The 25278-nt window shown below is 37.8% G+C and overlaps 1 protein-coding gene across 2 annotated transcripts in view; it reads left to right on the forward strand.

Moving 5' to 3' along the window:
* PNPLA8 (patatin like phospholipase domain containing 8) overlaps positions 1-25278 on the forward strand; it is a 44037-nt gene that overhangs the window by 13203 nt on the left and 5556 nt on the right. The window contains exons 5-10 of one of the 2 annotated variants that reach the window (XM_019451141.2): positions 4205-4299; positions 7178-7349; positions 10166-10223; positions 12813-13007; positions 22089-22284; positions 23463-24168. In XM_019451141.2, coding sequence (XP_019306686.1) covers positions 4205-4299; positions 7178-7349; positions 10166-10223; positions 12813-13007; positions 22089-22284; positions 23463-23554 — 808 coding nt within the window. In that variant the 3' untranslated portion in view covers positions 23555-24168. Of the gene's footprint in view, positions 1-4204; positions 4300-7177; positions 7350-10165; positions 10224-12812; positions 13008-22088; positions 22285-23462; positions 24169-25278 lie in introns of those variants that run through there. The other variant, XM_019451139.2, reaches the window with a different exon arrangement.

The following is a 25278-nucleotide window of genomic DNA, read 5'->3' on the forward strand; positions in this document are numbered from 1 at the left end:
TTTAATTTTGAGAGAGAGGGAGAGAGAGAATCCCAGGCAGGCTCTGTGCTGACAGCACGGAGTCCAACACGGGACTTGAACCCACAAACCGTGAGATTATGACCTGAGCTGAAATCAAGAGTCGGATGTTTAACTGACTGAGCTACCCAAGCACCACAGAAAAATGATGTTTTAAATCTGCTGATCCAGTTCAGCCTTAGGAATTTTTTTAACCGATTCTGTGTAATTATAGTAACTACTTCATTATAAAACCATATTTTTGAAATAAAACAGTAAATAGTTTTTCTTAACTTGTTACTTACCATCTAAGAGAATATATACCTGGATTTTCTTTTAGTTTAATTTGATCCAGTATTTATTTCAGTTTGGTCTTTTCAGACCTTTTTGGTAATTTAGCACAATTTACCAACCATGATTCTGTTAAAATCTTGGCAATGTTTTATAATGTCGGCTTTCCTTCATTATATTTATCTTACCCATGTTTACCAGTCAGCTAGTCACTTAATTAAGTGATGGTTAGAAAAGGAGTCTGTATCAGCAACTTCCTGACTCCCTACATCTTCACTTGTAGATGCCAGTTCTGGTGCTACAGGGGCCATCTAAGCATTCTCAGCTCAGGAGGTCATTTCACCATCAAACTCCATTCTTTCTGCTGGCAGTTCATCCATACTTCTTGTTCTTAGTTCCTTACTACTTGTTGGTTAGATTCTTTGGTGTTAGCCTTTCGCCCCAAATTTTCTAGCTTGGGTGCTAGTTTCCTGCCATCTCTGCTCTTACCTCTTAAATTCATAGTACATGCCCTGCCCGTTGTTCTTAGCTTACTTTGCCTCTCTGATTTTGTTCTCTGATAGTCCTGCCTTGCCAGTTACTGTTTTGTATGTCCAAGTACTACCCTGACCTTTTTGTTAAATTCTGAAGTCCTGTGTGCAAGCCAGATTCTTTTAATTTTGACACAATGTGAATGAAGGAGTGGATGATGAGAGAAGAGACTAATAATCTAGGCAGAGGACAATAAAATAATAACTTCAGATGGCAGTGGGAAGCAGGAGGAAGGAAAAATATGTAAGAAAACTTTGAAGAAAAAGGGGTTTGGATGTAGTTGAAAGAGGTCAAGATCACTCTTAAGTGTAGACCCTATGGATGATTGGGACAGAATCGCAGGGAAATGGGAAGAGGTGGTTGCTATTGAGAAAGACAGTTCTGTTTTGCACATGTTGACTGTAAGGCTTCACGCAGCAATATAGAAGTGCTAATTTGGCAAGTGAAGGTGGAATTGATTGAGGAGAGAAAAGTCTTAGAAGATCTTTTGGATGTTTCTTACGGAAGTGAAATTCAAGAAAGTGAACGTTAGTCATATGATAAAGTGGTAATGAGTTAGAGAGAATCATTCTAGTGCATAGAATTGGTTCCAAGTAATGAGAAGTAAGGAGAATGGCAGTTGAATGAGTAAGGAACTTCACTGAGGAGCAGGAAGAATCCAGTCCTCTTCTGCCATTAAGTTCAGAGCATTTGGGAAGAATGGTATCATTTATCGAGTCAGCTAACGTATTGAGTGCCTGCCATGTTCTGCACGGTGATTTGGATCCTGGGGTCACTCAGTAAGCAAAATCCAAGTCTTCATGGTACTTGCATTCCAGGGGAGGAAAGAGAACAAATAGGGGGGAAAAATGTACTTTTGAGTAGGAACGGGTGTTATGAAGAAAAACAAAGCAAAGTGATAAAGAGTAGCAGTGCTATTTTGTACTGCCAACAAAAGCCAAATTATGGAAAGAGCCCAAATGTCCATCAGCTGATGAATGGACAAAGAAGATGTGCTATAGGGGTGCCTGGGTGGCTGAGTTGGTGGCGAGTCCAACTCTTGGTGTGCTCAGGTCATGATCCCAGGATTGTGGGTTTGAGCCCGGTGCCAGGCTCCACACTGAACATGGAGTCTCCTTAGGATTCTCTTTCTCCCACTGCCCCTATCTGCTGCTCAATGCCCTTTGTCTCTAAAGAAAATTTAAAAAAAAAAAAAAAAAAAAAAAAAAGATGTGATATGTGTGTGTGTGTTTTGGGGGGGTGGTATATGTGTGTGTGTATATGTATATATATATATATATATATATATATACACACACATGTATATATACATGTGTATATATATATGTATATGTCAGTGATGTGGATGGAACTAGAATGTATTATGCTAAGCGAATTAAGTCAGTCAAAGACAAATACCATGTGATTTCACTTGTGGAATTTAAGAAACAAAACAGATGAACATAGGGGAAGAAAAGGAAAAATGGGGATGCAAACCAGAAGAGACTCTTAAGTACAAAGAACAAACAGGGTTGCTGGAGGGGAGGTGGGTGGGGGGCATTGAGGAGATCACTTGTTGGGATGAGCATTGGGTGTTGTATGTAAGTGATGAATCACTGGATTCTACTCCTGAAACCAATACTACACTGTATGTTAACTAACTTGAATTTAAATAAAATCTTGGAACGAAAAAAAAAAAAGAGTAACAGTACTATTTTAAAGAGTGATCATGACCCTGACTTCTTTTTTTCCGGTTAAAAAAATTTATTGAATATTAACTTATATCAGTTTCAGGTGTACAACACAATGATTTGCAGCGCACAGGACAGCCCCCACAGCATAGTTGTCCAGCCCCAGGTGTCACTCGTGCTGCTGATGGGACACCTCGGTGTAGGGGAGCGTGAGAAAGCAGCCAGAATGGGAAGTTTATGTTGGAAGGAGGAAGGTGTGAGGGCTTGTGAGGAAAAGAACCCAGATCTTTTATTTCTTTTGTATATGAGAGCCTGGTAGGCTGTTAGGCTGATAGAATCAACCTGGCAGGTATACTTATTTTTAAATTCGTCCTGAAGTAGTTTATAAATACAGCATTTTAAAATAGTTTTCTTCCTGATTATACAAGTAAACCTGGGAGGAAAAAAAAAGTAAAGAAAAGCAAACAAAAATTGTAGCTCACAATTCCTAGATTATTTTTAATATTTTGATTTTTTCAAATCTTTTTTTCTTGCACAAGTATATATGTGCATGTTTATTTCTTTTTATATGATAGTGGTGGTCATATTGTTAAATATATTTATCTAGCATTATCTCTAATTCTTCATGTCCCCTCACTTTGATTTCATAATGTATCTCTTTAATAAGCCATCTTATCTTCTCTTACCTCTCTTTAAATCCACATTATTTCTTAAAATTAAAAAAAAATCAGCATCTTTCGTTTTCTATTTTATTTATTTTTTAAAATATGTTTTTAAAATTTTATTTTATTTTATTTATTTTTTATTTCTTTAATTTACATCCAAGTTAGTTAGCATATAGTGCAACAGTTATTTCAGGAGTAGATTCTTTAATGCTCCTTACCGTTTAGCCCACCTCCCCTCCCACCACCCCTCCAGTAACCCTCTGTTTGTCTGGTTTTCTATTTTAATCTTAGAATATTTTCTAGTGATTTCCTGTTTGACACTCTAAATTTTATTTGGTGGTCCCTGACTAACCACCACGATTCTCTGCCCCATATCTTGTATTGGGTTTAGACCATTTCGCTGTGTCTGTATATTTTCCTAGTGTTAAGAATTGTCCACGTGTTACACACATCCTGAATTGGCCTACACCTTCTAGCCTGTTTCATTTTTCACATTTATCATCAAGCATTTTGCTGCCTTGGCCAAGATCGAGAGATGAGCAAAGTCAGCAGCATAAATTATCTTAAATGTAGGGCATTATCTTAAAGTTGTTGAAAGTTTAAAAAAAACAATGAATAAAAGAAAACTTAAAAGTATGACTAGCAAAGTAGAGAAAACGAAAATATATAGAAGCATAGATAACCAGCTTATAGTGGAGGGAGAAGAAACCACCAGTATACGGCGTTCCAAAACTGGTGAATGGAGGTTTTAAGTATTTTCCACAGTTGGCGTGTTAAAAAAGTATATTTTACATTGGCATATCTTTGTAGTCTTATTCAAAGAGATACTAGCGTAAATTTAAAAATGCATTGCTATGACACAGGTTTTATACCATTGTTTAGTACTGGAGTTTTGAAAGTAATCTTAAAAACAGGCAGTTTTTACTGATGCTAATTTATGTTACTAATTTTTGTGTTTGCATCTAAGCTAGAAAAGCAACTTGTAGGCTTGTTTTATTCAATACTTAATTTCCTTGAAACAGGAATTTTTATCTTCCTTTTTGTCTGTAGGGGTGTGGTTGCTCTTCAGACACTGAGAAAATTGGTTGAACTTACTCAGAAGCCAGTTCATCAGCTCTTTGATTATATTTGTGGTGTGAGCACAGGTAAATTATTGGCATATGGAAGCCGTGCCTCCCAGCAGTATGCATTTAAAATTCTGGTTATTCTCTGAAGTGGTGGGTATTAGTTTTATGTTTTAATGATGGATAATCCTTTGATTGGCTTAATGAACTTTATAAAATGCTTATTGGGAGTAAGGTAACATTCAGAATTGGTTTTTAATGTGCTTTCCTAATACGTTTTAAATAAGCCACAGTGACAAATACAAATTACGAATTGTTGCTTTATGGTGTAGTCACCTCAAGGAAAGTGATAAAGTGGAAGGAAGGTAGGGACCAAAATTGTACTTGAACCAATGGAGTGTTAAAGATGGATACGATTTTATTTTTTGGTGAGACGTGTCCCTCTGTGAGGAAATTGCTTTTTATAACATTTTTTTGTCTGGTTGTTTAAAACCCGAATTTAAATTGATAAACGTGAGAATGTGTGTTTTTTAAAGCCTGCTTCTTAATATTGCTAGGTACATTTAAAGTTGTAGTTTCATATGTGTATAGAATAAATTGGCAACTTAGGATATGATTGTTACTGAATAATTTCGTAGTTTTCCTTGAGTCACCATCAGATAAATTTTTGTTTTTTCTGTTGGTTTTTCTGTTTCCTTCCATGAGCTCTGTCACCCATACATCCACCCGTGCCCACCCCATGTATACATTAAGCCCCTTGGGATACACATAGCTATTGTTTACCCCTGAGGTAACACTCAAGAACTATTAGGATTGTGGATCCTTGCTGTGTATTTTACTGTTTGACCTGATAATTTCTCACTTCATGTTAGTTGATCTTCATAGGCTTTTATTTCTATTTCTTTTTTCTCATTCTCTTAAAATAGTACTAAAGACTACTAGTAACAAAATCAAATGACTTCTCCACATTACGTGTGTCCAGTATGCCCAATATGCTCAAAGGGCATGTTAATTAATGTTCAGTTTTGAAAGCTTAATGAGCAGTTAAAGGAATGATTCAAACACATAAGGAATCGGTGATTCTTATGATGTTCCATGGAATGAGCACTAATTCCCCAAGATATTAGGTTACAGAAAGTTGTTGGGTTATAGGAAGTTATTACAGGTTTCTTTACAGAGGGACTTCAGAGATATTTTAGTATATTAAAAATGCATTGGGGACACCTGGGTGGCTCAGTCGGTTGAGTGTCCAACTCTTGGTTTCGGCTCAGGTCATGATCCCAGGGTTGTGGGATCGAGCTCCTCTGCAGCTCCGCGTTGAGTGCAGTAAAAGTGTGTTGGGACTGTCAGAATAGGAAAATGATATTTATTTCCCAATTTGATTTAACTGTGGAAACTTTTCCTAAAGAGACATTTCCTAGGGCTAATGTTCTTTGACACTTGTTTTGCAGCTTTACCCTGACCATTTCTGTTAAATTTTGTAGTAGTTCTTAGCAATTCACACATTTAAACAAGCAAACTTCCTGCTTTGGCACCACTGTTAGTAGGTGGATGCTCAATAAAGAGAATTTTAAATCACAGAGATTCATCATCCATGAAGCAGGGTATCCGTTTATGTGATATGTACATTTCTGTATTTATCATGATCTGTCTTTTCCATTGTCTCGTCTGGCTTACGTTAACCTTAACTTCGAATACAGTGCTTATAGTTTTCCTTTCTTCTTTCCATTTTGTATATTCTAATGTAGAAATTTTCTTTGCACTTAGAATTTTTATAAACTTAATAAATATATTTAATTTAAAGGTAATATCCTTACTGGTTCAGTAAAATTTAGTTTTAAAATAATCTGCTCATGTTTATAGTAGCTGTACTTGAAAGGAACTTAATTTTTGGCAGGTTATTTCTTGTGTTAGAGATTTTCTGCAAATTGAAAAAAATAGTTTCTATTATATAGTGATGCCATACAATTTAATTTAAAACATAAGCTGTTTTATCTTTTACTAGAATAACACTGAATATAATAAAATATTTAAAACTCATTATGATAATGAGTTGCTGTTTTTATTCTGTTTATAATGTCAAAATAAACTGTCATTCTGTATAGGTCTTTACCCCTAATCCCCCAAAGCTTTCTCGCCTATTTTTCTCCTTAATTCAGGTTTAGGCCAGTTAGATACACTAGGTGGCAGTGTGTCCTGCCACGTGCAGCTAGGATATGAAATCAGCTATTTAAAAGGATATCCCAGAGACCTAATTACTTTTTTTTTAATTTTTTAATGTCTATTTTTGAGAGAGAGAGAAAGAGAGCTAGCGGGGGAGGGGAAGAGAGAGAGGGAGACAGAGAATCCAAAGCAGGCTCCGTGCTATCAGTGCAAAGCCCAATGTGGGGCTCGAACTCATGAACCGTGAAATCGTCACCTGAGCTGAAGTGGGATGCCCAACCGACTGAGCAACCCAGGTGCCCCGAGACTTAATTTCTTTCATTATTTTAATTCCCTGGACCAACTTGAAGGAGTAATTATTTTAATGAATTGTTAAGTTTTAAGGAATCTATGAAGGTTAGAAAGAACATCATCGACCGCAGCTTAATTGTGTATTTGATTTAATGTAAAATAACCATTTTTTATATTTTAAAATTGATCCTCCTTATCACTGGTTGACATTTAGTCCTTACTGAGGCCGGGTAAAGACCTTTACCTGTGTTAATCCTGATATAAAAACATGTATACAGTTTTTATTTTTTTTAATTTATTTTTTAGTTATTATCTTTAGTTATTATACATTTTTTAGTTATCTTTATTTTGTAGATGAAGAAATCAGGGCTCTGGCAGGTTAAGTAGTTTGTCCCAGGTGACACAGGGAGTGTTGGAGCTAGAATTTTAACCAAATCTGTGACTTGGGAAGTCTTATAAGTACTGTAATGTCAATGCCGGAAAAACCAAGCATTCTTTCTTCCAGGTGCTATATTAGCATTCATGCTGGGATTGTTTCATATGCCCTTGGATGAATGTGAAGAACTGTACCGAAAATTAGGATCTGATGTGTTTTCACAAAATGTCATTGTTGGAACAGTCAAAATGAGTTGGAGCCATGCATTTTATGACAGTCAAACCTGGGAAAATATTCTTAAGTAAGTTACAATTATTTTTTAATGTTTGATTATATAAATAACGTGCACATAATTAAAAAAGAATATTAAATTATTGGTACCAGTTAATTAGAGATGACCACTGTTACTATTTTGGTGTGTAATTCCAGTCACCATTTTTTTTGAGTTCATGTGTGAGATTTGCATGTAGAAGTTTCAATTCTTTCTAAGAATTGAGACCATCTAATAGATCGACATGTTTGCACCTTGTTTTTACTTAACATATTAGTCTTTCTCACGTCATTAACAAATATTCTTCTAAAACATTAATAGTTTTTAAACATTTTTTCCAGGGTACTACAAAGGCTTTATACTCACTTTTCCAAAAATACAAGCATAAAATTGAAACCTTTAAAATCACCCACAATACCATTCAGAGCTGTGGACCTTATATTTTCTTCTAGTCTGTTTTTCTAGACTGTATACATTCTCATATGTATTTTATATAGCAGAGATTATATTGTAGCTTCAATTTTATATCCTTTCCCTATTTCCAACTTTGTGAAAATCTCTTGACAAATTTTTAAAGACTATGCTCCACAGTGTGATGGTACCATATTTTCTGAACCATTTACATTTAGGATATTTATGTTCTTAATTTATTGTGATTATGAACAGTGCTTCAGTAGGCATATCTGTATAATAAGACTATAAAATAGACTATAAGCCATTTTCTCTGTTATGAAGTGGTTTTTCCTTTTGTTACTCCTTAGGGTATCTTCATATATTTGCTTATTGCTGTTTCAGTGAAGGTTCTTCAAAGCCTTCCTTATTTTTAATCACAGCATTAATGACCTTTCTAAGTGTGATTAATTGTTTTTTTCTTTCCCTACTTTTTCACTTGTGCTGCAAAGCATACCACTCCAAAACTTAATGACTTATTTTTAAAAAAAAATTTTAATGTTTAGTTTTGAGAGAGAGAGAGAAACAGAGTGCAAGCAGTGGAGGGGCAGAGAGAGAGAGGGAGACACAGAATCCGAAGCAGGCTCCAGGCTCCCAGCTGTCAGCACAGAGCCCGACACAGAGCTCGAGCTAACAAGCCAAGAGATCATTACCTGAGCCAAAGTAGGATGTCTAACTGACTGAGCCACCTAGGTGCCCCAAAACATGGTGGTTTAAAACAACCTGATTCTGTGGTGTGGTCATTTCTTCTGTTCTTGCCTGACTGAACTCACTCCCACTCACACCACGGCTGAGATGGCTCCCGTGCCTGTCTCTCTCTACGCGGTCACTCTCATTCTGGACTTCATCCCATTAAAGTGGTCTGAGTTTCAAAAGGGCAAGCCCCAGTGCATGAATACTTATCAAGCCTCACTTTAATGGCATGTTTGCTGATGTCCCCTTGACCACAGCCACTGAAACCTAAGGTCTCTGGGAAGGGACTGTATACGAGGATATGGACATCAAGAAGTGCCATTCACTGGGGGGCCATTATTGTTACCTATCACATGTGCTCTCTGGCTTTTTTTTTTTTTTTTTTTTTTTTTTTTGTCTTTTGTTTCTCTTATTTATTGAAAGCATATTTCTGCTTTTTTTTTTTTTTTTTTTCTGAGATCATTTTGTGTTATTTTAGGGACACTTCAAGTATACCATCAGTAGAATCTACGAATGGTGACTTTTTTTTTTGTATTTTCACATCCATCTGAAATAAGCAATTAGCGTTCCTGGCTTTCTTTTTGAATTTATGTTCATAACTTCACTAAAGCGTATTACCTCTGTTTATAAAATCAAGGTTCAAAAAAAAAAAAACAACAAAAAACAAATGTGAACTTTGCTTAAACTGTAAAAGCAGCATGTTCCCAGGATCTCTGTCCCAATTTTATAGCAAGATTTCTATGAAAAGATTATTAGAAGAATACAATTGAATTGGTCTTCATGCAGATGAAACCTATAGATCAGGTTCGGAAAGACAAAGATCTTGTCTGCTTTAGAAAGTATTTTACATCAATATTTATAAAAGATTATACAGGGTAGATCACCACCTAATTTGTGCATACTACCTACATGTGAAATTCACTAATACTGTATTTGAAAATTATGAATATTGTTTGAAAAAAAATGTCATTAGAAACATGTTTTTTCTTTTTGAGGCAAGTTGGCAGAGAACATAGTCCTTATATTCAATAGAGGGGAAAATTACCTATTTTTAAGCCAGGGAAAAAATGTGCTCTGAAATAAAACTCCCTTATAATGGAATTGTGGGAATTGTTGCCCAAGGACAATATCTGTAATGTTGCGGTAATACAGGTGCCAACTCAGATGATTTCCAAAGCATTTTTTAGGAGTGACTTTTGCTCTGTATTGCTAAAACAGGTTTAAAGTCTAAATGCTCTGCTCTGGTTTTTAGATCACTCTGTAACTACGCTATATACTTAGGCAGCTTTATCTCAGCATAGTTCCTCTATATTGTCAGGAGGACCCTGAAGACAACAGGTTTATTCTGCCTCCGTGCCTTTACCCCTTCCACATCCTGGCATTGGATGTGTTTCCTTGCCATCCCCTGCTGTCCTTCTCAAGCCACCCCTCCTTGCAGCCTGGGCTGATTCCTCCCCATACTATAGATACCAGCAGTTGAAATCAGAGCTTAACAAATAACTATATATTGTTTTGTGTGCACTAATTGTACTATAAGGCACCTAGAGGTGCCTAATTTATTATATTTCTTAGTTTTATATTTCTTGTTTGTCGCTCATAGTACTTTGACAAAGCCCTGAGCAAACAGTGTTTTCATATTGTATGTTCCTTGATGTTAGGAGATAAAATCATTTTGATATAATTTAATTTTCTCCTTTATAAAGGGATAGAATGGGATCCTCACTAATGATTGAAACAGCAAGAAACCCTACATGTCCTAAGGTAAGTTTAGAGTCTTAAATATAATACCAATTCGGAATTCAAGGTCAGGTTGAAAGCACTTATTCTGGAGGCCCTTTCTTTATTAAGGGAAACATTTCTTAGGAACCTCTTTTAATAGATTATATTAATTTCTTACATCTTGGGCCATTCTGTGAAGATACAGGATGTGTTCATTAGACCTCTTCTAAAAAAAAATTTTTTTTTTTATGTTTACTTATTTTTGAGAGGCAGACAGAGTGTGAGCAGGGGAGGAACAGAGAGAGGGGGAGACGCAGTATCCAAAGCAGGTTCCAGGCTCTGGGCTGTTAGCACAGAGCCCAACATGAGGCTCGAACCTCACAGACCACGAGATCATGACCTGACCCAAAGTCAGACGCTTAACCAACTGAGCCACCCAGGCGCCCCGATAGACCTCTTCTATATCCAGTAAGAGTACAACAGAAGCTTAAAAACATGAAAGACTAGGACTAAAAATAAGGAAGAATTATTTTATCATAAGGTTAATCAATCTAGTGATTTAAGAAAGTCTGGCATTTCCTCCTGTAAGATTTTTAAAAGAAATTTTATATGCCTGTAGATATAGGTTAACATACGAATGGAACCTAAATTTTAAAAGTGTTAATGCCACTAGGATATGTCTCAGTGTGGCTGCTCTTTTTATTTGTTTTGTTTGAAACCCAGTGATCTGAGTATTGCTTGAGTTCTGTGTTCTTTAATAATACTTGTTATTTGAAGAAGGAATAGGATTTATGTATTTCAGAATCCCTTGCAGCTTGTATTTATTCTTTGGATAAGAATCTGTAACCATGAAAAATCAAATACAGCTCCCTTTATTTCTCTTGCTTATTTAAATTTTGTTCATACCTTTTTCTTTTTTGAAATTTATTTCTGAGAGAGAGAGAGGGTGCGCCAGAGAGAGAGAGGGAGAGAGAGAATCCCAAGCAGCACAGCCCAGAGGCTGTCACGGGGCTTGATCTCATGAAACATGAGATCATGACCTGAGCCAAAATTGAGAGTCAGACGCTTAACAACTGAGCCACCAGGTCCCCCTCATTCATTCTTTAGATATTAATTATAAGCCCAATGTGTCAACACTCTGCTAGGCACTTTGGAGACCTTAGTGAGTAAATGCAGACATGGAGTTTATAGTCCAGTAGGGCAAGTAGGCATTAATCAGGTAATCACACAAATGATGTATAGTTTCCCTGAAATAAATGCTATGGACAACAAAAACAGTTCTCTGAACGCATGTATTTACAGGGACACGAGGGAAGGCTATTCTAAGGACATGAGGTTTGAGATCTTAGTGTGGAGGCTGATGAGTAGGAGCATTGCTGGCAAAGGGAAGGACCTGTGCGGGAGGAGGCACGGAGAAGTGCAGGAACTGAGAGTTCCAGAAGGCTGGAGCCTGAGGATACAAGGGCATCGTGCAAGTTGAGACTGAAGTGGCAGGTGAATCAGACCAGCAGGGCCTTGGAGGCCGTGTCATAACGAGACGAACACGGCTCTTTTGGAGAAGACCCCCGGGTGTGCCCTGCACCTCTTGTTGCTTCCCCTGTATGTCTTCAGAGCTTTCTGCTTGTTTGTTTTTAAGTCTTAGGACTCGCCAACTTTAAATAAAAGAGTAGGTGTAAGAGAACTTCAGCCACCTCGAAAAGTAATTCACTTGTGATAAAAGGGTTTATCGTGTTTCCCACAGGATTCTTAATTCAGCCTGTCTATATACCAATCCATAGACCCCCCTGGATTTTGGTGTGTGACAACTCTTCCCCACGGTGGCCTAGAGACACACTCAGATCACTCATGGGATCTAGGGATATCCCGTTTGGTTTATAAAATAACAAAGCAGACAGGCCCCTGACAGGGCTTGGCACAGAATCCTAATAACTTTGGCCTCCTCAATACCTTTCACCTTCTTCAGTTTATGTTATAAGTCATTAACAAATACAACACATTTTACATAAATTCAACTGATATCAATGAAATCCGAGACCCAAGATGGTCATTGTTAGTTATTTCAATAAAAAATCACCCAGCTACCAGTTATTAACTATGGTAAGAAAGCCCCAAGAGTTTGTATAGTGTTAGTTTCAGTTACTAAAGTCATAGTGCCTTCAAAGAGAACAGAAGCAAAGACTAATCCGTAAATACTGTGAAAATAGCGTATTTATTCTTCTTCAAGTAGTTTGTGTTCATTGCTGCTACTGCTGTGTTGATTATTATCCAAAGATTTGCAAGTTTATGTCTTCTTAATGTCTTTTTACATAGCTAATCAAATCATGTAGTCAAAAATATCTTATTCTTGTCTTACAAGACCTGGGCTCTGACCCCTGAGCTACAGGACCTCACTATTATTGTCTTATAATACATTTCTCAAAATTATCTCAGTCCTTGTATCTATTTTCCCGTAAAGAACTACCTAGTTAGAAACATCTGGTTCCCTTTGTTGAACATCACATTTATGTTATACGTTTATCTTGATGGGTAGAATTGTAGGTGGTTCATACACTACTAAATAATAACTTAATTTTTCACAGATCCCCAATACGGCTGTTTACAATGGGTATTGTTCACTTTTTAATTTACTAGGTAGCTGCAGTAAGTACCATAGTGAACAGAGGGATAACACCCAAGGCTTTTGTGTTCAGAAACTATGGTCACTTCCCTGGCATCAACTCTCACTACCTGGGAGGCTGTCAGTACAAAATGTGGCAGGCCATCAGGGCCTCGTCTGCTGCGCCCGGCTACTTTGCGGAGTACGCACTGGGAAACGATCTTCACCAAGTAAGTGGACCATGGCTTACCTTTGAAACATTCACGTGATTATAGAATTGGCACTTATTAAATGTCACATTTGTTCTTCATGTTTCCGTGTGGTAAAAAATGTGCCACACAGAATGTTTTTATTTGTTGTTCGTTTTCCTTAAATCAACAGGCCTTCTGGCTTGAGAACACATTTTAGGAAAGACTTTTTTTTTTTTTTGTATGTTACATAATGTGATTCATAACTAATTATGATCACTTATTGATGGAAAAATGTGTGGCTTTTCAAATGTAATAAAAATTAAAAAGAAAACATTCAAATGTAATAAAATGAAGTAAAAATTCAAGGTGAAACATGGTCCCTGGGAACGCGGAACCCAATCCGTTTGACAGTTTTGGTGGACGTATTTTGAAGGAGATGATATAAAATAATAAGTTAGCTATGTGCTGGATACTTACGTAGTCCTTGGCATGCATTGTGTCACTTAATTATCACTGCCTATGAGGTGGATAGAGTTATTCCCCTTTTACAGATGAGATAGTGGAGTCTTGAGAAATGTTCACTAACGAGTAGGATCACAGTTAGCAAGCGGCAGGATCAGGAAGCTGTCTATAGTTACACTTTTTCTAAGTTTATGGCTAAATGATGTATAACATTGACTATTGTTTCTGGTAATTTATTCTTTTTCTGTAATGTAGACTTATTTATTTATCATGAATCTTTCCTCTGTCAAGTTTTTCCCATTATTCATGGAAATCTTAACTCCTGACTTAAATGATAAAAAAGTGACGAAAACTCTTCAGCTGATACTACCAAAATATGTTTTATATATCCTTAATTTTGTAGATGATATCCCACTTAAAGTCAGTCTCATTCCATAGAGCTACTAACCTTAACTTTACTCTCTAGCAGTGAAGTATTTGTTGTGCTCTATGTATTTGGTATTTGGATAAATGTTGAGAGGAAAACTATTTTGATAAAGATTTTCAGATGTCATTCAGAAGCTCCTACATACATCGTTTGTCTATATGAGCTACACATCAACTATATAATTTCAGTTTACATGTGTCAATGTTATAATAACAAATACTTTTATCAGTTTTATTTTCTCCTGTGTTTTTATAGTACCTTACACATATTTTAAAATGTTATGGTCAACTATCCCATTTTCCCCTGTCTTTCTAGAAGTAGTGTCACAATCTTTGTAGTCACGAATTTAACATAGGATTCCTTTTGTCTTTGGAGCCACTTCAGACTGTTTCTTACTTTGTCAAATCAGTCATTGTTGAATTATGTAAGGCACTTCCCCTGCTCGCCTTTCTTCTTTCTTCCACCCACTCAGGGCAGAAAGTGCTAGCTGGAGAGTCCTTCTGACATTGGTTTCAAGACTTATTGGTCAAAATAAAATTCTTACTTTAATATGTACCTTGCTGTTCTAACAATGATTTCTGCATATTCTTCTTCTCACCATGTCACAAACGGAGATAAATTTAGACCGTGTATTCAAAACATAGTACTTAAGGATTATAACATAACTTTAAGATGATTGTCATGCTACAAAATTGCAGTTAAGCCAAATATTAGTAGAAGTCTCAAATGATAAGTTACTGCATTTCAGGACCATGTGTTCCCAGACTTCCAAAGAAGTTATCTCATTTTCTTTTTATTTTTTTCATCTGAGAGGAAGTAGCTCTAAAGTTTAATTCAGTTCTTGAGAATACATTATAACAAACCAAAGTAATCCAAGTGGTTCTCTTTCCATTTCATTTAGACTAGTGATATTTCTTTTCATGCTTAGCCATTTTTATATTGATGACCATAATCTTTGAATTTAGGTTGAGCTACAGATTAAAATAACTTATTGTACAAAATTTATGTAAAGCATGTAATCACATGTACAGAGACTATACTTGGATGTAAATCAGTGACTTGACTCGGGAAGATTTGCACATCTAATTAATCATATTTAAATGAAATCTGGATTCTAAGCAAGCCCTATTGTTAAGAATATTTTTCTTATTCTCTTCCAAACATGAGGAAGAAATGGGATATTTTTCTACTGAAAGGACACCGTGAAAGATTGATTAGAACATTCTAAGATGTGAATGATCTTGATCGTTTAAACAAAGAAAACGTTCAAGTGAAGTTCCTTTCCAACCCTTCAGAACTTGTTACGAAGTTTAAAACTAAAATATGGTGCTTACTTATTACAGTCCTCTTATCCTGAGCTCTTTGAATAATTGAGTTACTTCCAGACTCATCTTTAAAATCTCTTTTAACTGTCATGTCTGACATATGTTTTAATGTAAGTTACTTCATATCCTTTTGGAACCACATAGAGTATAAATTATAGACTAACATTCTGTTTGAGCAGTTATTGAAAACAGTGCTATAATTAAGAGGTGCGAGTAGGTAGATGTATGGATTACATTTGCTTTTTCCTATAAAGAAAAGAATATGGTAATATTTACAAGGTTTATTACATGTCTTAGAAAATTATAGTGAGAGGAATTCTTTTTGAGTAGTTTTCTAATCTATTATTTCTCTCCCCCCTGCCCAAGTAGCATCGTATCTATCTTGAAATAGTGCGTTTTACATAAAATTATCCCTTCTCTCTCTTTTTAACTTTTATTGGTATACAATTGATATACCCCAAAGTGAACATATTTGATGGGTACAGTTTGATGAGTTTGGACATATGCATGTCCCTTCTCTCTTACCTTTTCCCATCTCCACCTCCAGAATTGAATCATTAATTCTCTGCCTTTGGAGAAAGACCCTGATAAATTCATTTGCACTAAAGGTTTTCATGACAGATTTTCATATGTTATCTGTCTTAGGCCTAATTTACATTGTGAAAGGTTATGTCCAGAACTCAGAATACATTAACCTAAAAGGGATTGTGTTATTTCATGTAAATGTTCCAGGTAAATAGTGTCTTCAGCAGAAAGAACCGGCCTGGCACCTGGCAGATTGTGCCTGCGCCAGGCCACAACTATTAATTTTCAGTATAACTGGTCAAAAATGTAGTGACTGCTTGCTCAGTGCCAGAAACTGTGTTAACCTTGAAGACCCTAAAGGTTTTAATAAGTGCCAGTTTATTGCTTGCATTTCCTGGGTCCTACCCTCGAATAGCTCAAGCGAGGGGAATATAAGCACAGGAAAATAATAACAGGATAAATTCAATAACGAAAATATGTACAGGGGTAAGAAGTGGTTTATTCTATCAGGACTGGCTTTACAAAGACGTTTCCACTGCAGTTGAGAGAGAAAGAATGAGTAGGGCAGGATAGAAACGGGATTGGGAGGGAAATAAGGAGAGCTTAATGCTTTTAGAGTTTCTCTTGAGGGTGATAAACACATTTTGGAAATAGACAGTGGCGATGGTTGTAAAACATTCTGAATGTAATTAATGCCACTGAATTGTAACCTTAAAAATGCTTAAAAGGACCAATTTTATGTTTGGTGAATTTTACCATAATAAGAAACAAAGTTTTTTTTAACTCAAAAAAGAATAAGCTGAGATGAGATGATTAGGAGACATTCACATTGTGCAATGGTCATTTCCTGGATGGGATTCCGTATGATTTGAAATGATTAAATGTACATTAACATCAATCAAAAGTATTTAAATTTTAGGCTGTTAAGTGCATGTATGATGTACTGCTATTAAAACACAATCCTGTGTGTATCTCTGAGAGATAAGTAGCAAATTATTCAATCAGTTCATTTTTTTTTAATATTTATTTTAGAGAGAGAGAGAGCGTGCGCGTGTGCGCGTGCGCGCGCGCGCGTGCGCGTGCATGAGTGGGGGAGGGGCAGAGAGAGAGGGAGTCACGGAATCTAAAGCAGGCTCCAGGCTCTGAGCTGAGATCATGACTTGAGCTGAAGTCGGAGTCTTAACCAACTGAGCCACCCAGGCGCCCTGCAATCAGTTCATTTTTTAAGTCTTTTTTACATGAGCATCTAGCAGTGGGCCTGGCAAATACACAATAAATAAATAACTGTAAATATGAATACTTAAATGAATGGAAAGGTTAAAGGAAATACCACGGTTGTAACATTAGCCTGATGACTTCCTGATAGAAGAGGCATTTGACAGGAGTGGGCTAAGTATAACAGGGCTCAAGGGACGGTGTGCCTCTCCGTGGACTAGAGTGAACACAAAAATCTTAACTTCTGCACGTATTTGATGGAAAATAGGTAAAGGTAAAGGAATGGGAATTTAAAGCATGACTATTAAAACCATTAGAAACCTGGCAACTCTTTAATTTGGGAGTGGTTTTGTTATTATCAATTTTTGCTACACCTTGCTTGCCCCTTATCTTTTCTCCCCTTTCTGTCTTTTCTGACCCTTCTTTATGGGCTTTTATAATAGTGAAGTATTCCATCTAAAATACTGAGATGATTAGAAGTTACAGAGAATATAACCAGAATTTAAAACAAAAGTTTTAAAAGAGGTAACTTTCTTGCTGAATTAGAAGTGAAATGTTCTGTTCTGAAATGTCTCTGTTACGTGATAGGTATTGTTCTAATGTCCTATTAATTGAAAACAAAGGAAAAAGTTGAAAATATTAAAATTTATATTTGAGAAGCCTTTACGAAATAATTATTGCTACCTACATTCAAGGAATCCTAGTAGGTTTTCACAAAGTTAAACAGTACAAACGGCCGATGTAAAACTGTCAACAGATGTATAAAGATAGCTAATTTTTAAAAATTCTTTTAGAGAGGGAGAGAGCGTGAGCAGTGGAGAGGGACAGAGGGAGAAAGAGAATCTTAAGCAGGCTCTACACTCAGCACAGAGCCTCATATGGGGTTTGATCCCACGACCCTGGGATCATGACCTGAGCCAAAATCAAGAGTCAGATGCTCAACCGACCGAGCCACCCAGGCACCCTAAAGATAGCTAAATTTAAAAATAGTTCCTTTCAACTGGTGAATGATAAACTATGATACATCCAAATAATTAAATACAACTCAGCAATAAAAAGGAATGCATTACGGACATGTGCAGTGACATAGATGGATCTCAGAAGCATTATTCTAGGTGAAAGAAGCCAGACTCAAAACACTGAATGCAGTATGATTCCATCTATCTTGATAACAAGAGCTAATGTGTGACCTTGGAGAGTAGATGGAAGAATGGATTTGGAAAATAAGAGGATTGAGCATCTGAGAGTCTAGGGTGTTAGAAAGTTGTGAAGTCACGTGGGGTGTGATAAAGAATTTCTACCCCTTCCTACATGGGATAGTAAGGAAGCCTGTGAGCCAGGTGCTCACCAGTTTGTTGAATGGGGAGGTGACAGGTGACAACAGTGGTGGTGGCTGGGGGGAATAGCAGAACCGTTAAAGCACATGAATTTTCCAAGTGGATTGAGACTAATAATGGTCTAGAAGGAACACTAAAGAATAAATAGGACACCGTCCTCCTAACCACTAAAGTATGGGAGATATGAAAGAATCAACAGCTACCTGGGAAACAGTATTGGGGAAGAGCCACATTTCTGTTAAAGAGCGCACTTTCAGAAGAAGGTGAGATGACCTTGGCGGTTTCAACTGTGGAGCAGTTCCGTACAGCACAGCGGGAGACGTCTGGGAGGAGTGAAAGACTGTGTCCGTGGCAAGCAAGCTCAGGGACTTGAGTGGCAATGTTGAATGGCGCAAAGACACTGGAGTTTAGAATAACAGGTGGATTTAGCCCCTATCGGGTCTGAGGAAAGTGAGCCTAGTAGCTCTAAAAACCTTAAAAACCATCCCACCCTCCATGGTGATCATTTCCAGCAGACACAGTGTCGGTTCACCTGCTTCAGGCTCGGCACACTCGAGGCTGGCACGCCTTTCGGCCTGGCGTGGCGTAGACGGACATCCGAGTTTCTGCTGGATGAACCGAGGCAGCCTACTCGGTGGCACAGAAGGTTTACTTCTCCTGGTCTTAACTGGCACTTTGATCCGTTTAAGATTCTTATCGTTTGTGTGTATTCTCTGCCATGCTGTTTCGGGTTTCGGAATGACTTAACTGTTTTCCTAACACGCACACTGAAAATTAGGCCTGTGGGATCTGTAATAAAGGTAAGCACGATGCTGGTGTGTGTGCTTCAGTCACACATGTCCCTCTTCCTTAGTCTAGACAAGGGAGGGAAGCTTCCCCCTTCTTAGGACACCTCCTGCCAGTCGGGTGACAAATGACAGAACCCAGTCTCCCCCTTTTTTGTGTCCCAGACCTGAGGCCGTCCACAGGCCAGCTTTCTGCAGTCTGTAGGTTTCAGCGACAGTCGAAACTCGAACCTCTATCAGCCACAAAGGGACTTTCTGAAAACAGCCGAAGAGCTGAAGTGTGGTGGGCCTGCGAATAAACGGGCCCCTGTTGACTGGAGATGTCTTTCGAAAGAATAGCCTTTTCTCATGAAAGTCAACACGTGTGGATACCTAAAACACATTCTTTTGAAGAGATGACGCTAGAGATTGATGGAGATGAGCGCCTCCGGGGGAGGTAGAGATCAGATCGGAAGTGGCAGCAAACAACCCATCCTGAAATAGAGACCAAAACGAGCAGTGAAAACGCGTGACCCAACGGTTTTTCTGCGAATCCCGTGTATGCCTGTTACCCCAGAGGAATCCTGAGGCTACACCCTGGGGATGAATGACGTGGGCCGTAATAAAGGACTGTTAGGCTCGCATCGGCTGTTCCATAACTAAAGAGCCAGTCACCTCTGGGACATTTCTGTGTTGCTGCCTTCTAGTGTAATCTCACCGACGCAGGGTGTTACTTGAGATATGTGTTTTTGAAAAGTTGTTTTGGTAACGCTTAAAATAATGAAGAGTTGTCATTATCTGTGATCTATGAAATAAATCCTCCCCCTCCCCCTAAGATAACGGAACATAAATTCACAAAAAGGTAAGGTGCGATTCTCTTTCGTGGTCTGTGAGAAATTTTAGTGACACTGGTCACTTCGTTACCAAGGCAAAATGCTGCATGTTTTTAATGGGGCCTTGAAGCCAGAGAACAGTAGTGTTGGCAGTGGGGGAGGTGGGGGAGGTGATTTTCCACAAGGAAAGGAAACCACTTGGCAGAAGTCTCTGATCCTTTGAGTCCCCAGTTTTGTAAAAAGACAGTCAAATCACTACCTCACTGGAGCTTGGATCGCCGCATGTACTGCTTTTTACCTTTGTCAGAAACTTGCAGATTACTGGGGGAAAGGCTGTCGGCAAACACTTCTTGAAGTTCTAGGGCCGGTACTAAAATAAGTTGCCATTGAGCCTATACACTCAGTGTAGTACCTAATCCTAAAATTTTAGAAATTATCAAGTCACATCTTATTTTTAAAAGTCGTGATGCCTCTGCCAAAGAGCTAGGAAGTAGAAGCTAAGCTGAGATTGGAATTAGAGGCAGCAATATTTCTGATCTGTGTTTTCCCCCACAATTCTGAATCATCAAGAGAAAATTAAAACATCATCATTATATTCTTTTTTGAAAAGCATATGGCTTATTGCAGAAAGGGTTTTTATTAAATGCACACCCCTGTACACACACTCTGTCCTAAGGAAAACTTAGCCATGCAAAGTGGCTCATTTGCCCAAGATCCTAGTTTGCCATAATTTTGCTGTAGTACACTAAAAAAGAATTTTGAGGGGCTCCGACTTTGGCTCAGGTCATGGTCTCACGGTCCTTGGGTTCGAGCCCTGCGTTGGGCTCTGTGCTAACAGCTCAGAGCCTAGAGCCTGCTTTGAAAGCTGTGTCTCCCTCTCTGTCTGCCCCTCCCCTGCTCTCTCTCTCGCACTCTCTCTCTCAAAAATAAATAAAACATTAAAAAAAAAATAAAAACGAAAAAGAATTCTGAAAATACAGGTCTTAAGGAAAAATATTACTTCTTTATAGATCTTTATCCCGTAATATTTGTGTCACTGTAATCTCAGTGCCTGTATTTCACGTGTGTACTGCCTTAGGACTTGCCAATTTAAGCTTGTATCTCCTCTTCCTATTCTTGAGGAAAACCTATTTTTTTCAAAATTCTTTTTCAGTGTACTAGTACAGAATTCGGCAGTCTCTTATCTTCCAGTAGAGACGGACTGTTTTCAGCTCAACATGTTAGGATTATTTCACTTAGGTTCTTGCTGGATCAATTACTTTTGGCCCATGTTTTGAAGAGTAAATGGGAGTTAGTTGAGCTAAGAAGGGGGCTGGAGAAAGAGTGTTCTGAGTGAGATAGCATGTCCAAAGGCACAAAGGCAAGGGGATGTGGGTTATCAAAAACCTGCAAGTAATTAATGAATGACTGGACTGTAGGCTTAGAAGCTGACCAAATCTGTGTGGCACTATCTGGAATTAATGGGAGACAGTTACAGAGAGGGCGATATGGGCGTATTAGAAGGAGTAACTTTTCCAACAGTTTATAGTTTTTCAGGATTGAAGGGATACACTAATACCAAGAGAGGTTTATCCCAGTGATGCAAGGCTGGCTATATACTTTTATTCTACAGTTTTACAGTATTTTTTTTTTGGCATGTTTAATCCTCCTTCTGAATTCTTCAAAATAATAGTTATGATTGATAAATGCTTAGCATTACAAGGTTTGCCTACTTTGTTTAGATGATATGTGTGTTTTAATGAATGTGATACTTTGAAATTGTATTGTTCACAGAGTTGCAGTGAAATTAGTTGAATTAATTTGTTTCTATTTGACTTATGAACAAAAAGCTAGTTTTAATCGTTTGGTAGAACCACAATTTTTTTGTCAGTTTTTATGTAGACTCTATAGTGACCACTGAACAAGGATAATATCTTTAAAAGGTAATTCTGTTCGTTTTAGTAGTTTTGAGAAAAATATGCAAAGCGATCAAGGAAGAAGTTAAAAAACTTTCATAATAGGAAGGAAAGTGTAATAAGGCCAGTGAATTTTCCCATTGTCTTTTTTGAAGCTGTGGTATACAAAATAAATACTTTAAGGGAACTTCTTGTTTTTAAATAATTTGTTCCGTTCACTACTCTCCTTGTGAGTAAATTTCAAACTGTTTAAAATACAGCTTTGTTTTCATGTTTGTAAAATGGAATTTCACTTTTCAGAGTTCTGCACTATATTTTCTTGACTCCTGTTTTGCAGGACGGAGGCTTGCTTCTGAATAACCCCTCAGCGCTCGCCATGCACGAGTGTAAATGTCTTTGGCCAGACGTGCCCTTGGAGTGCATCGTGTCTCTGGGCACCGGGCGGTACGAGAGTGATGTGAGAAACTCTGTGACGTACACGAGCTTGAAAACCAAGCTGTCGAATGTTATCAACAGTGCTACGGATACAGAAGGTTAGTCTGTTTGCCACCTTAAAGCACCGTAACGTCTCAAGTTCACTTTTGGGTAGCATATGCCGCTGCCGACTACAAAAGAGTGTGTTGTGTCTACACGGGAGGCTCACGAATGTAGGGGAGCAAATCTTATGTTTCCATTTCTCCTCACTCATTTCTTCTCAGTGACCCCAGAAGACAGACTGTTCTTCACCTGGGCCCTGGTGTGTTACCTTTGCCTGGGTACAGTTGGAGAAGTATCTGAAGCAGGATTAGCACAAAGGTTTGGTTGGAGACTCTTAAAATGTGAATTAAATCCTGTCTTTAGCCTGCTCCGAACCCTCTAGGCTTCCCATCACACTTAGACCAAAATCCCAAAGCCTCAATCACTGAAATATACCAGGTCCTTTAAGAGCTGCGTCCCTCCCCCTCTCCTCGCATGGCCCCCCTCTGTCAAGTCGTCCAGCCACACTTTAGTTCTTGCTGTCCTCAGACTCGCTAGGAAGTCTCTTGCCTCGGGACCTCTACAGTTGCTGTGCTCTCTCTGTGAGGTCTTCTCCCACATTTATTCTTGATTCACTTCCCTGTTTCATTCAGGTCTCTGCTCAGATGTCACTTCCTCAGAGAGACTGTTCCTGATTCCTTTCCACCCCCTCACCATGTCATTCTAACCTCCTTACCCTGCTTCTTTCTCTCTCTCTTTTTTTCCAACCTAGAGCATTCTCTCATTGTGTGGATATGGATTACATATTTGCTTGTGTGGTTGCTTATAGTCTCTCTATCCTGCAAGAATACAAGGTGGAAACTTCTCCAGTTGACTATGTTGACTGCAGTGCCCACCACATAGTAGGCAGTCAATGAGTATATGTTGAGTGTCCAGTTTTGGCCTTGAGATGTAGATCTTCTTATTTTACTATTTTATTTTAAGTCTTTTATAAATCCGTTATTCAGTTCTTAAAAAGAATTGTCACCATTTAACAGCACCTTGCTTCTGAATCTCATTCTTTCCATATCGTCAAGTCATTAGCCTACATGAGGATCTTAAACTCCCCACTAAGGACTTTTATCTATTAATGACAACCCAAGAGAAGCTTATATACTGGGTTTTTCACTATCTGAAATTTTGTCATCAAATCAATAAAATACTCTTTTCTCTCTTTTTTTTTTCCCCATTACATTTTTACTGTATTCGATCACAGCACAAATGCATTTGACTTACACCCGGAATACTAAACTTCCGAATGTTTGCATTGAAATAAGTGCCTGTGGTGGCATAAGACAACTTTCTTAAGGATGGCATGACACTGCTTCTGTGATACGATACGTGTGGCATATTTTTATGGACATGCAAGTGAGAAGTTAAAACAGAATGGTGCTTGATCTGTGATTTAAAAATAGTAAAAGAAAATTTCTTACTATTTTTCATCAGACTCTGAAATTACCACCATTCTTATCAAGATGCATATATCTAGGTCTGTACAATATTGTGATTGTATAATCTGCTGAGAAAAAGAAGCCCTAATCAGCCAGTCTCAAAATATTTCTGTGTATCTGGTGCAAAGCATGTGATGGACTAATTGGAATTTTCAAGAAACAAGTAATGCTGCTTCCACTCTAGTGTACTTACACTCTAGTTAATGAAAAAATTGAGTGAAACGTATGTAATTGCTGGTACTAGATGGTTCTTGAACTATAAAAACTGCAGTTTCTGGGAATGCAAACTGGTGCAGCCACTCTGGAAACAGTATTGAGGTTCCTCAGAAAATTAAAAATAGAACTACCCTACGACCCAGCAATTCACTACTAGGCATTTATCCAAGGGATACAGGTGTGCTGTTTCGAAGGGACACATGCACCCCCATGTTTATAGCAGCACTATCAACAATAGCCAAAGTATGGAAAGAGCCCAAATGCCCATCGATGGATGATTGGATAAAGAAAATGTGGTTTATATATACAATGGAGTATTACTTGGCAATCAAAAAGAATGAAATCTTACCATTTGCAACTACGTGGATGGAACTAGAGGGTATTATGCTAAGCGAAATTAGAGAAAGACAAATATCATATGACTTCACTCATGAGCACTTAAGATACAAAGCAGATGAACATAAGGGAAGGGAAGCAAAAATAGTATAAAAACGGGGAGGGGGACAAAACATTAGAGACTCTTAAACATGGAGAACAAACAGAGGGTTACTGGAGAGGTTGTGGGAGGGGGGATGGGCTAAATGGGTAAGGGGCACTAAGCAATCTACTCCTGAAATCATTGTTGCACCATATGCTAACTAACTTGGATGTAAATTAAAATAAACAAAATGGTAAAAAGAAAAGAAAAACAAGGTATTATAGAAGTATGTGAAACATTTATTAATAAAAATATTTCCAGGTTTAAAAAAAATGCAATTCCATTTAGTTCAGTCTAATGTATTATCAATTAATAAATGGTGAATAGTTGTAAATGATTAAAACTATGAATTAAGAAGGGGAATAAGAAAACTAAAATAGGTTATTGTGGAGATTTTACAATAAGTAAATTAGACTAGGGTCGCCTGGGTGGCTCAGTCAGTTAAGTGTCCGACTTCTGCTCAGGTCATGATCTCAGGGTTTACGAGTTTGGGCCCTGTATTGGGCTCAGTGCTGACAGCTCAGAGCCTGGAACCTGCTTCAGATTCTGTGTCGGCCCCTGCCCCACTCGCCCTCTCTCAAAAATAAAACATTTAAACAAATTTTTTTTAAAAAGAAGTGAATTAGACTTGATACAGGTCTTAATAACAGAATAGGGTTTAGACATTTTAAAAGAGGGTTAAGACTTCCACTGCTGGCCATGATAAAATAATAGAAACCATACATTTCCTCTCACCTTAAACCATTAGCAGACTGAACCAAACCGACATTAGATGTCTGAAATGAATGATACAAGAGGGACCCAAATCAAACTTCTAGAGGTGTAATGGGTCAGTGATCCCTGAGAGAAGGAAAATAAATGAAGTAATTTTTGCAGTTGTGCAGCTT

This window comes from Panthera pardus, unplaced genomic scaffold, assembly GCF_024362965.1.
Source record: "Panthera pardus isolate Hobbes unplaced genomic scaffold, ASM2436296v1 HiC_scaffold_8, whole genome shotgun sequence".
In the NCBI taxonomy this organism is placed as follows: domain Eukaryota; kingdom Metazoa; phylum Chordata; class Mammalia; order Carnivora; family Felidae; genus Panthera; species Panthera pardus.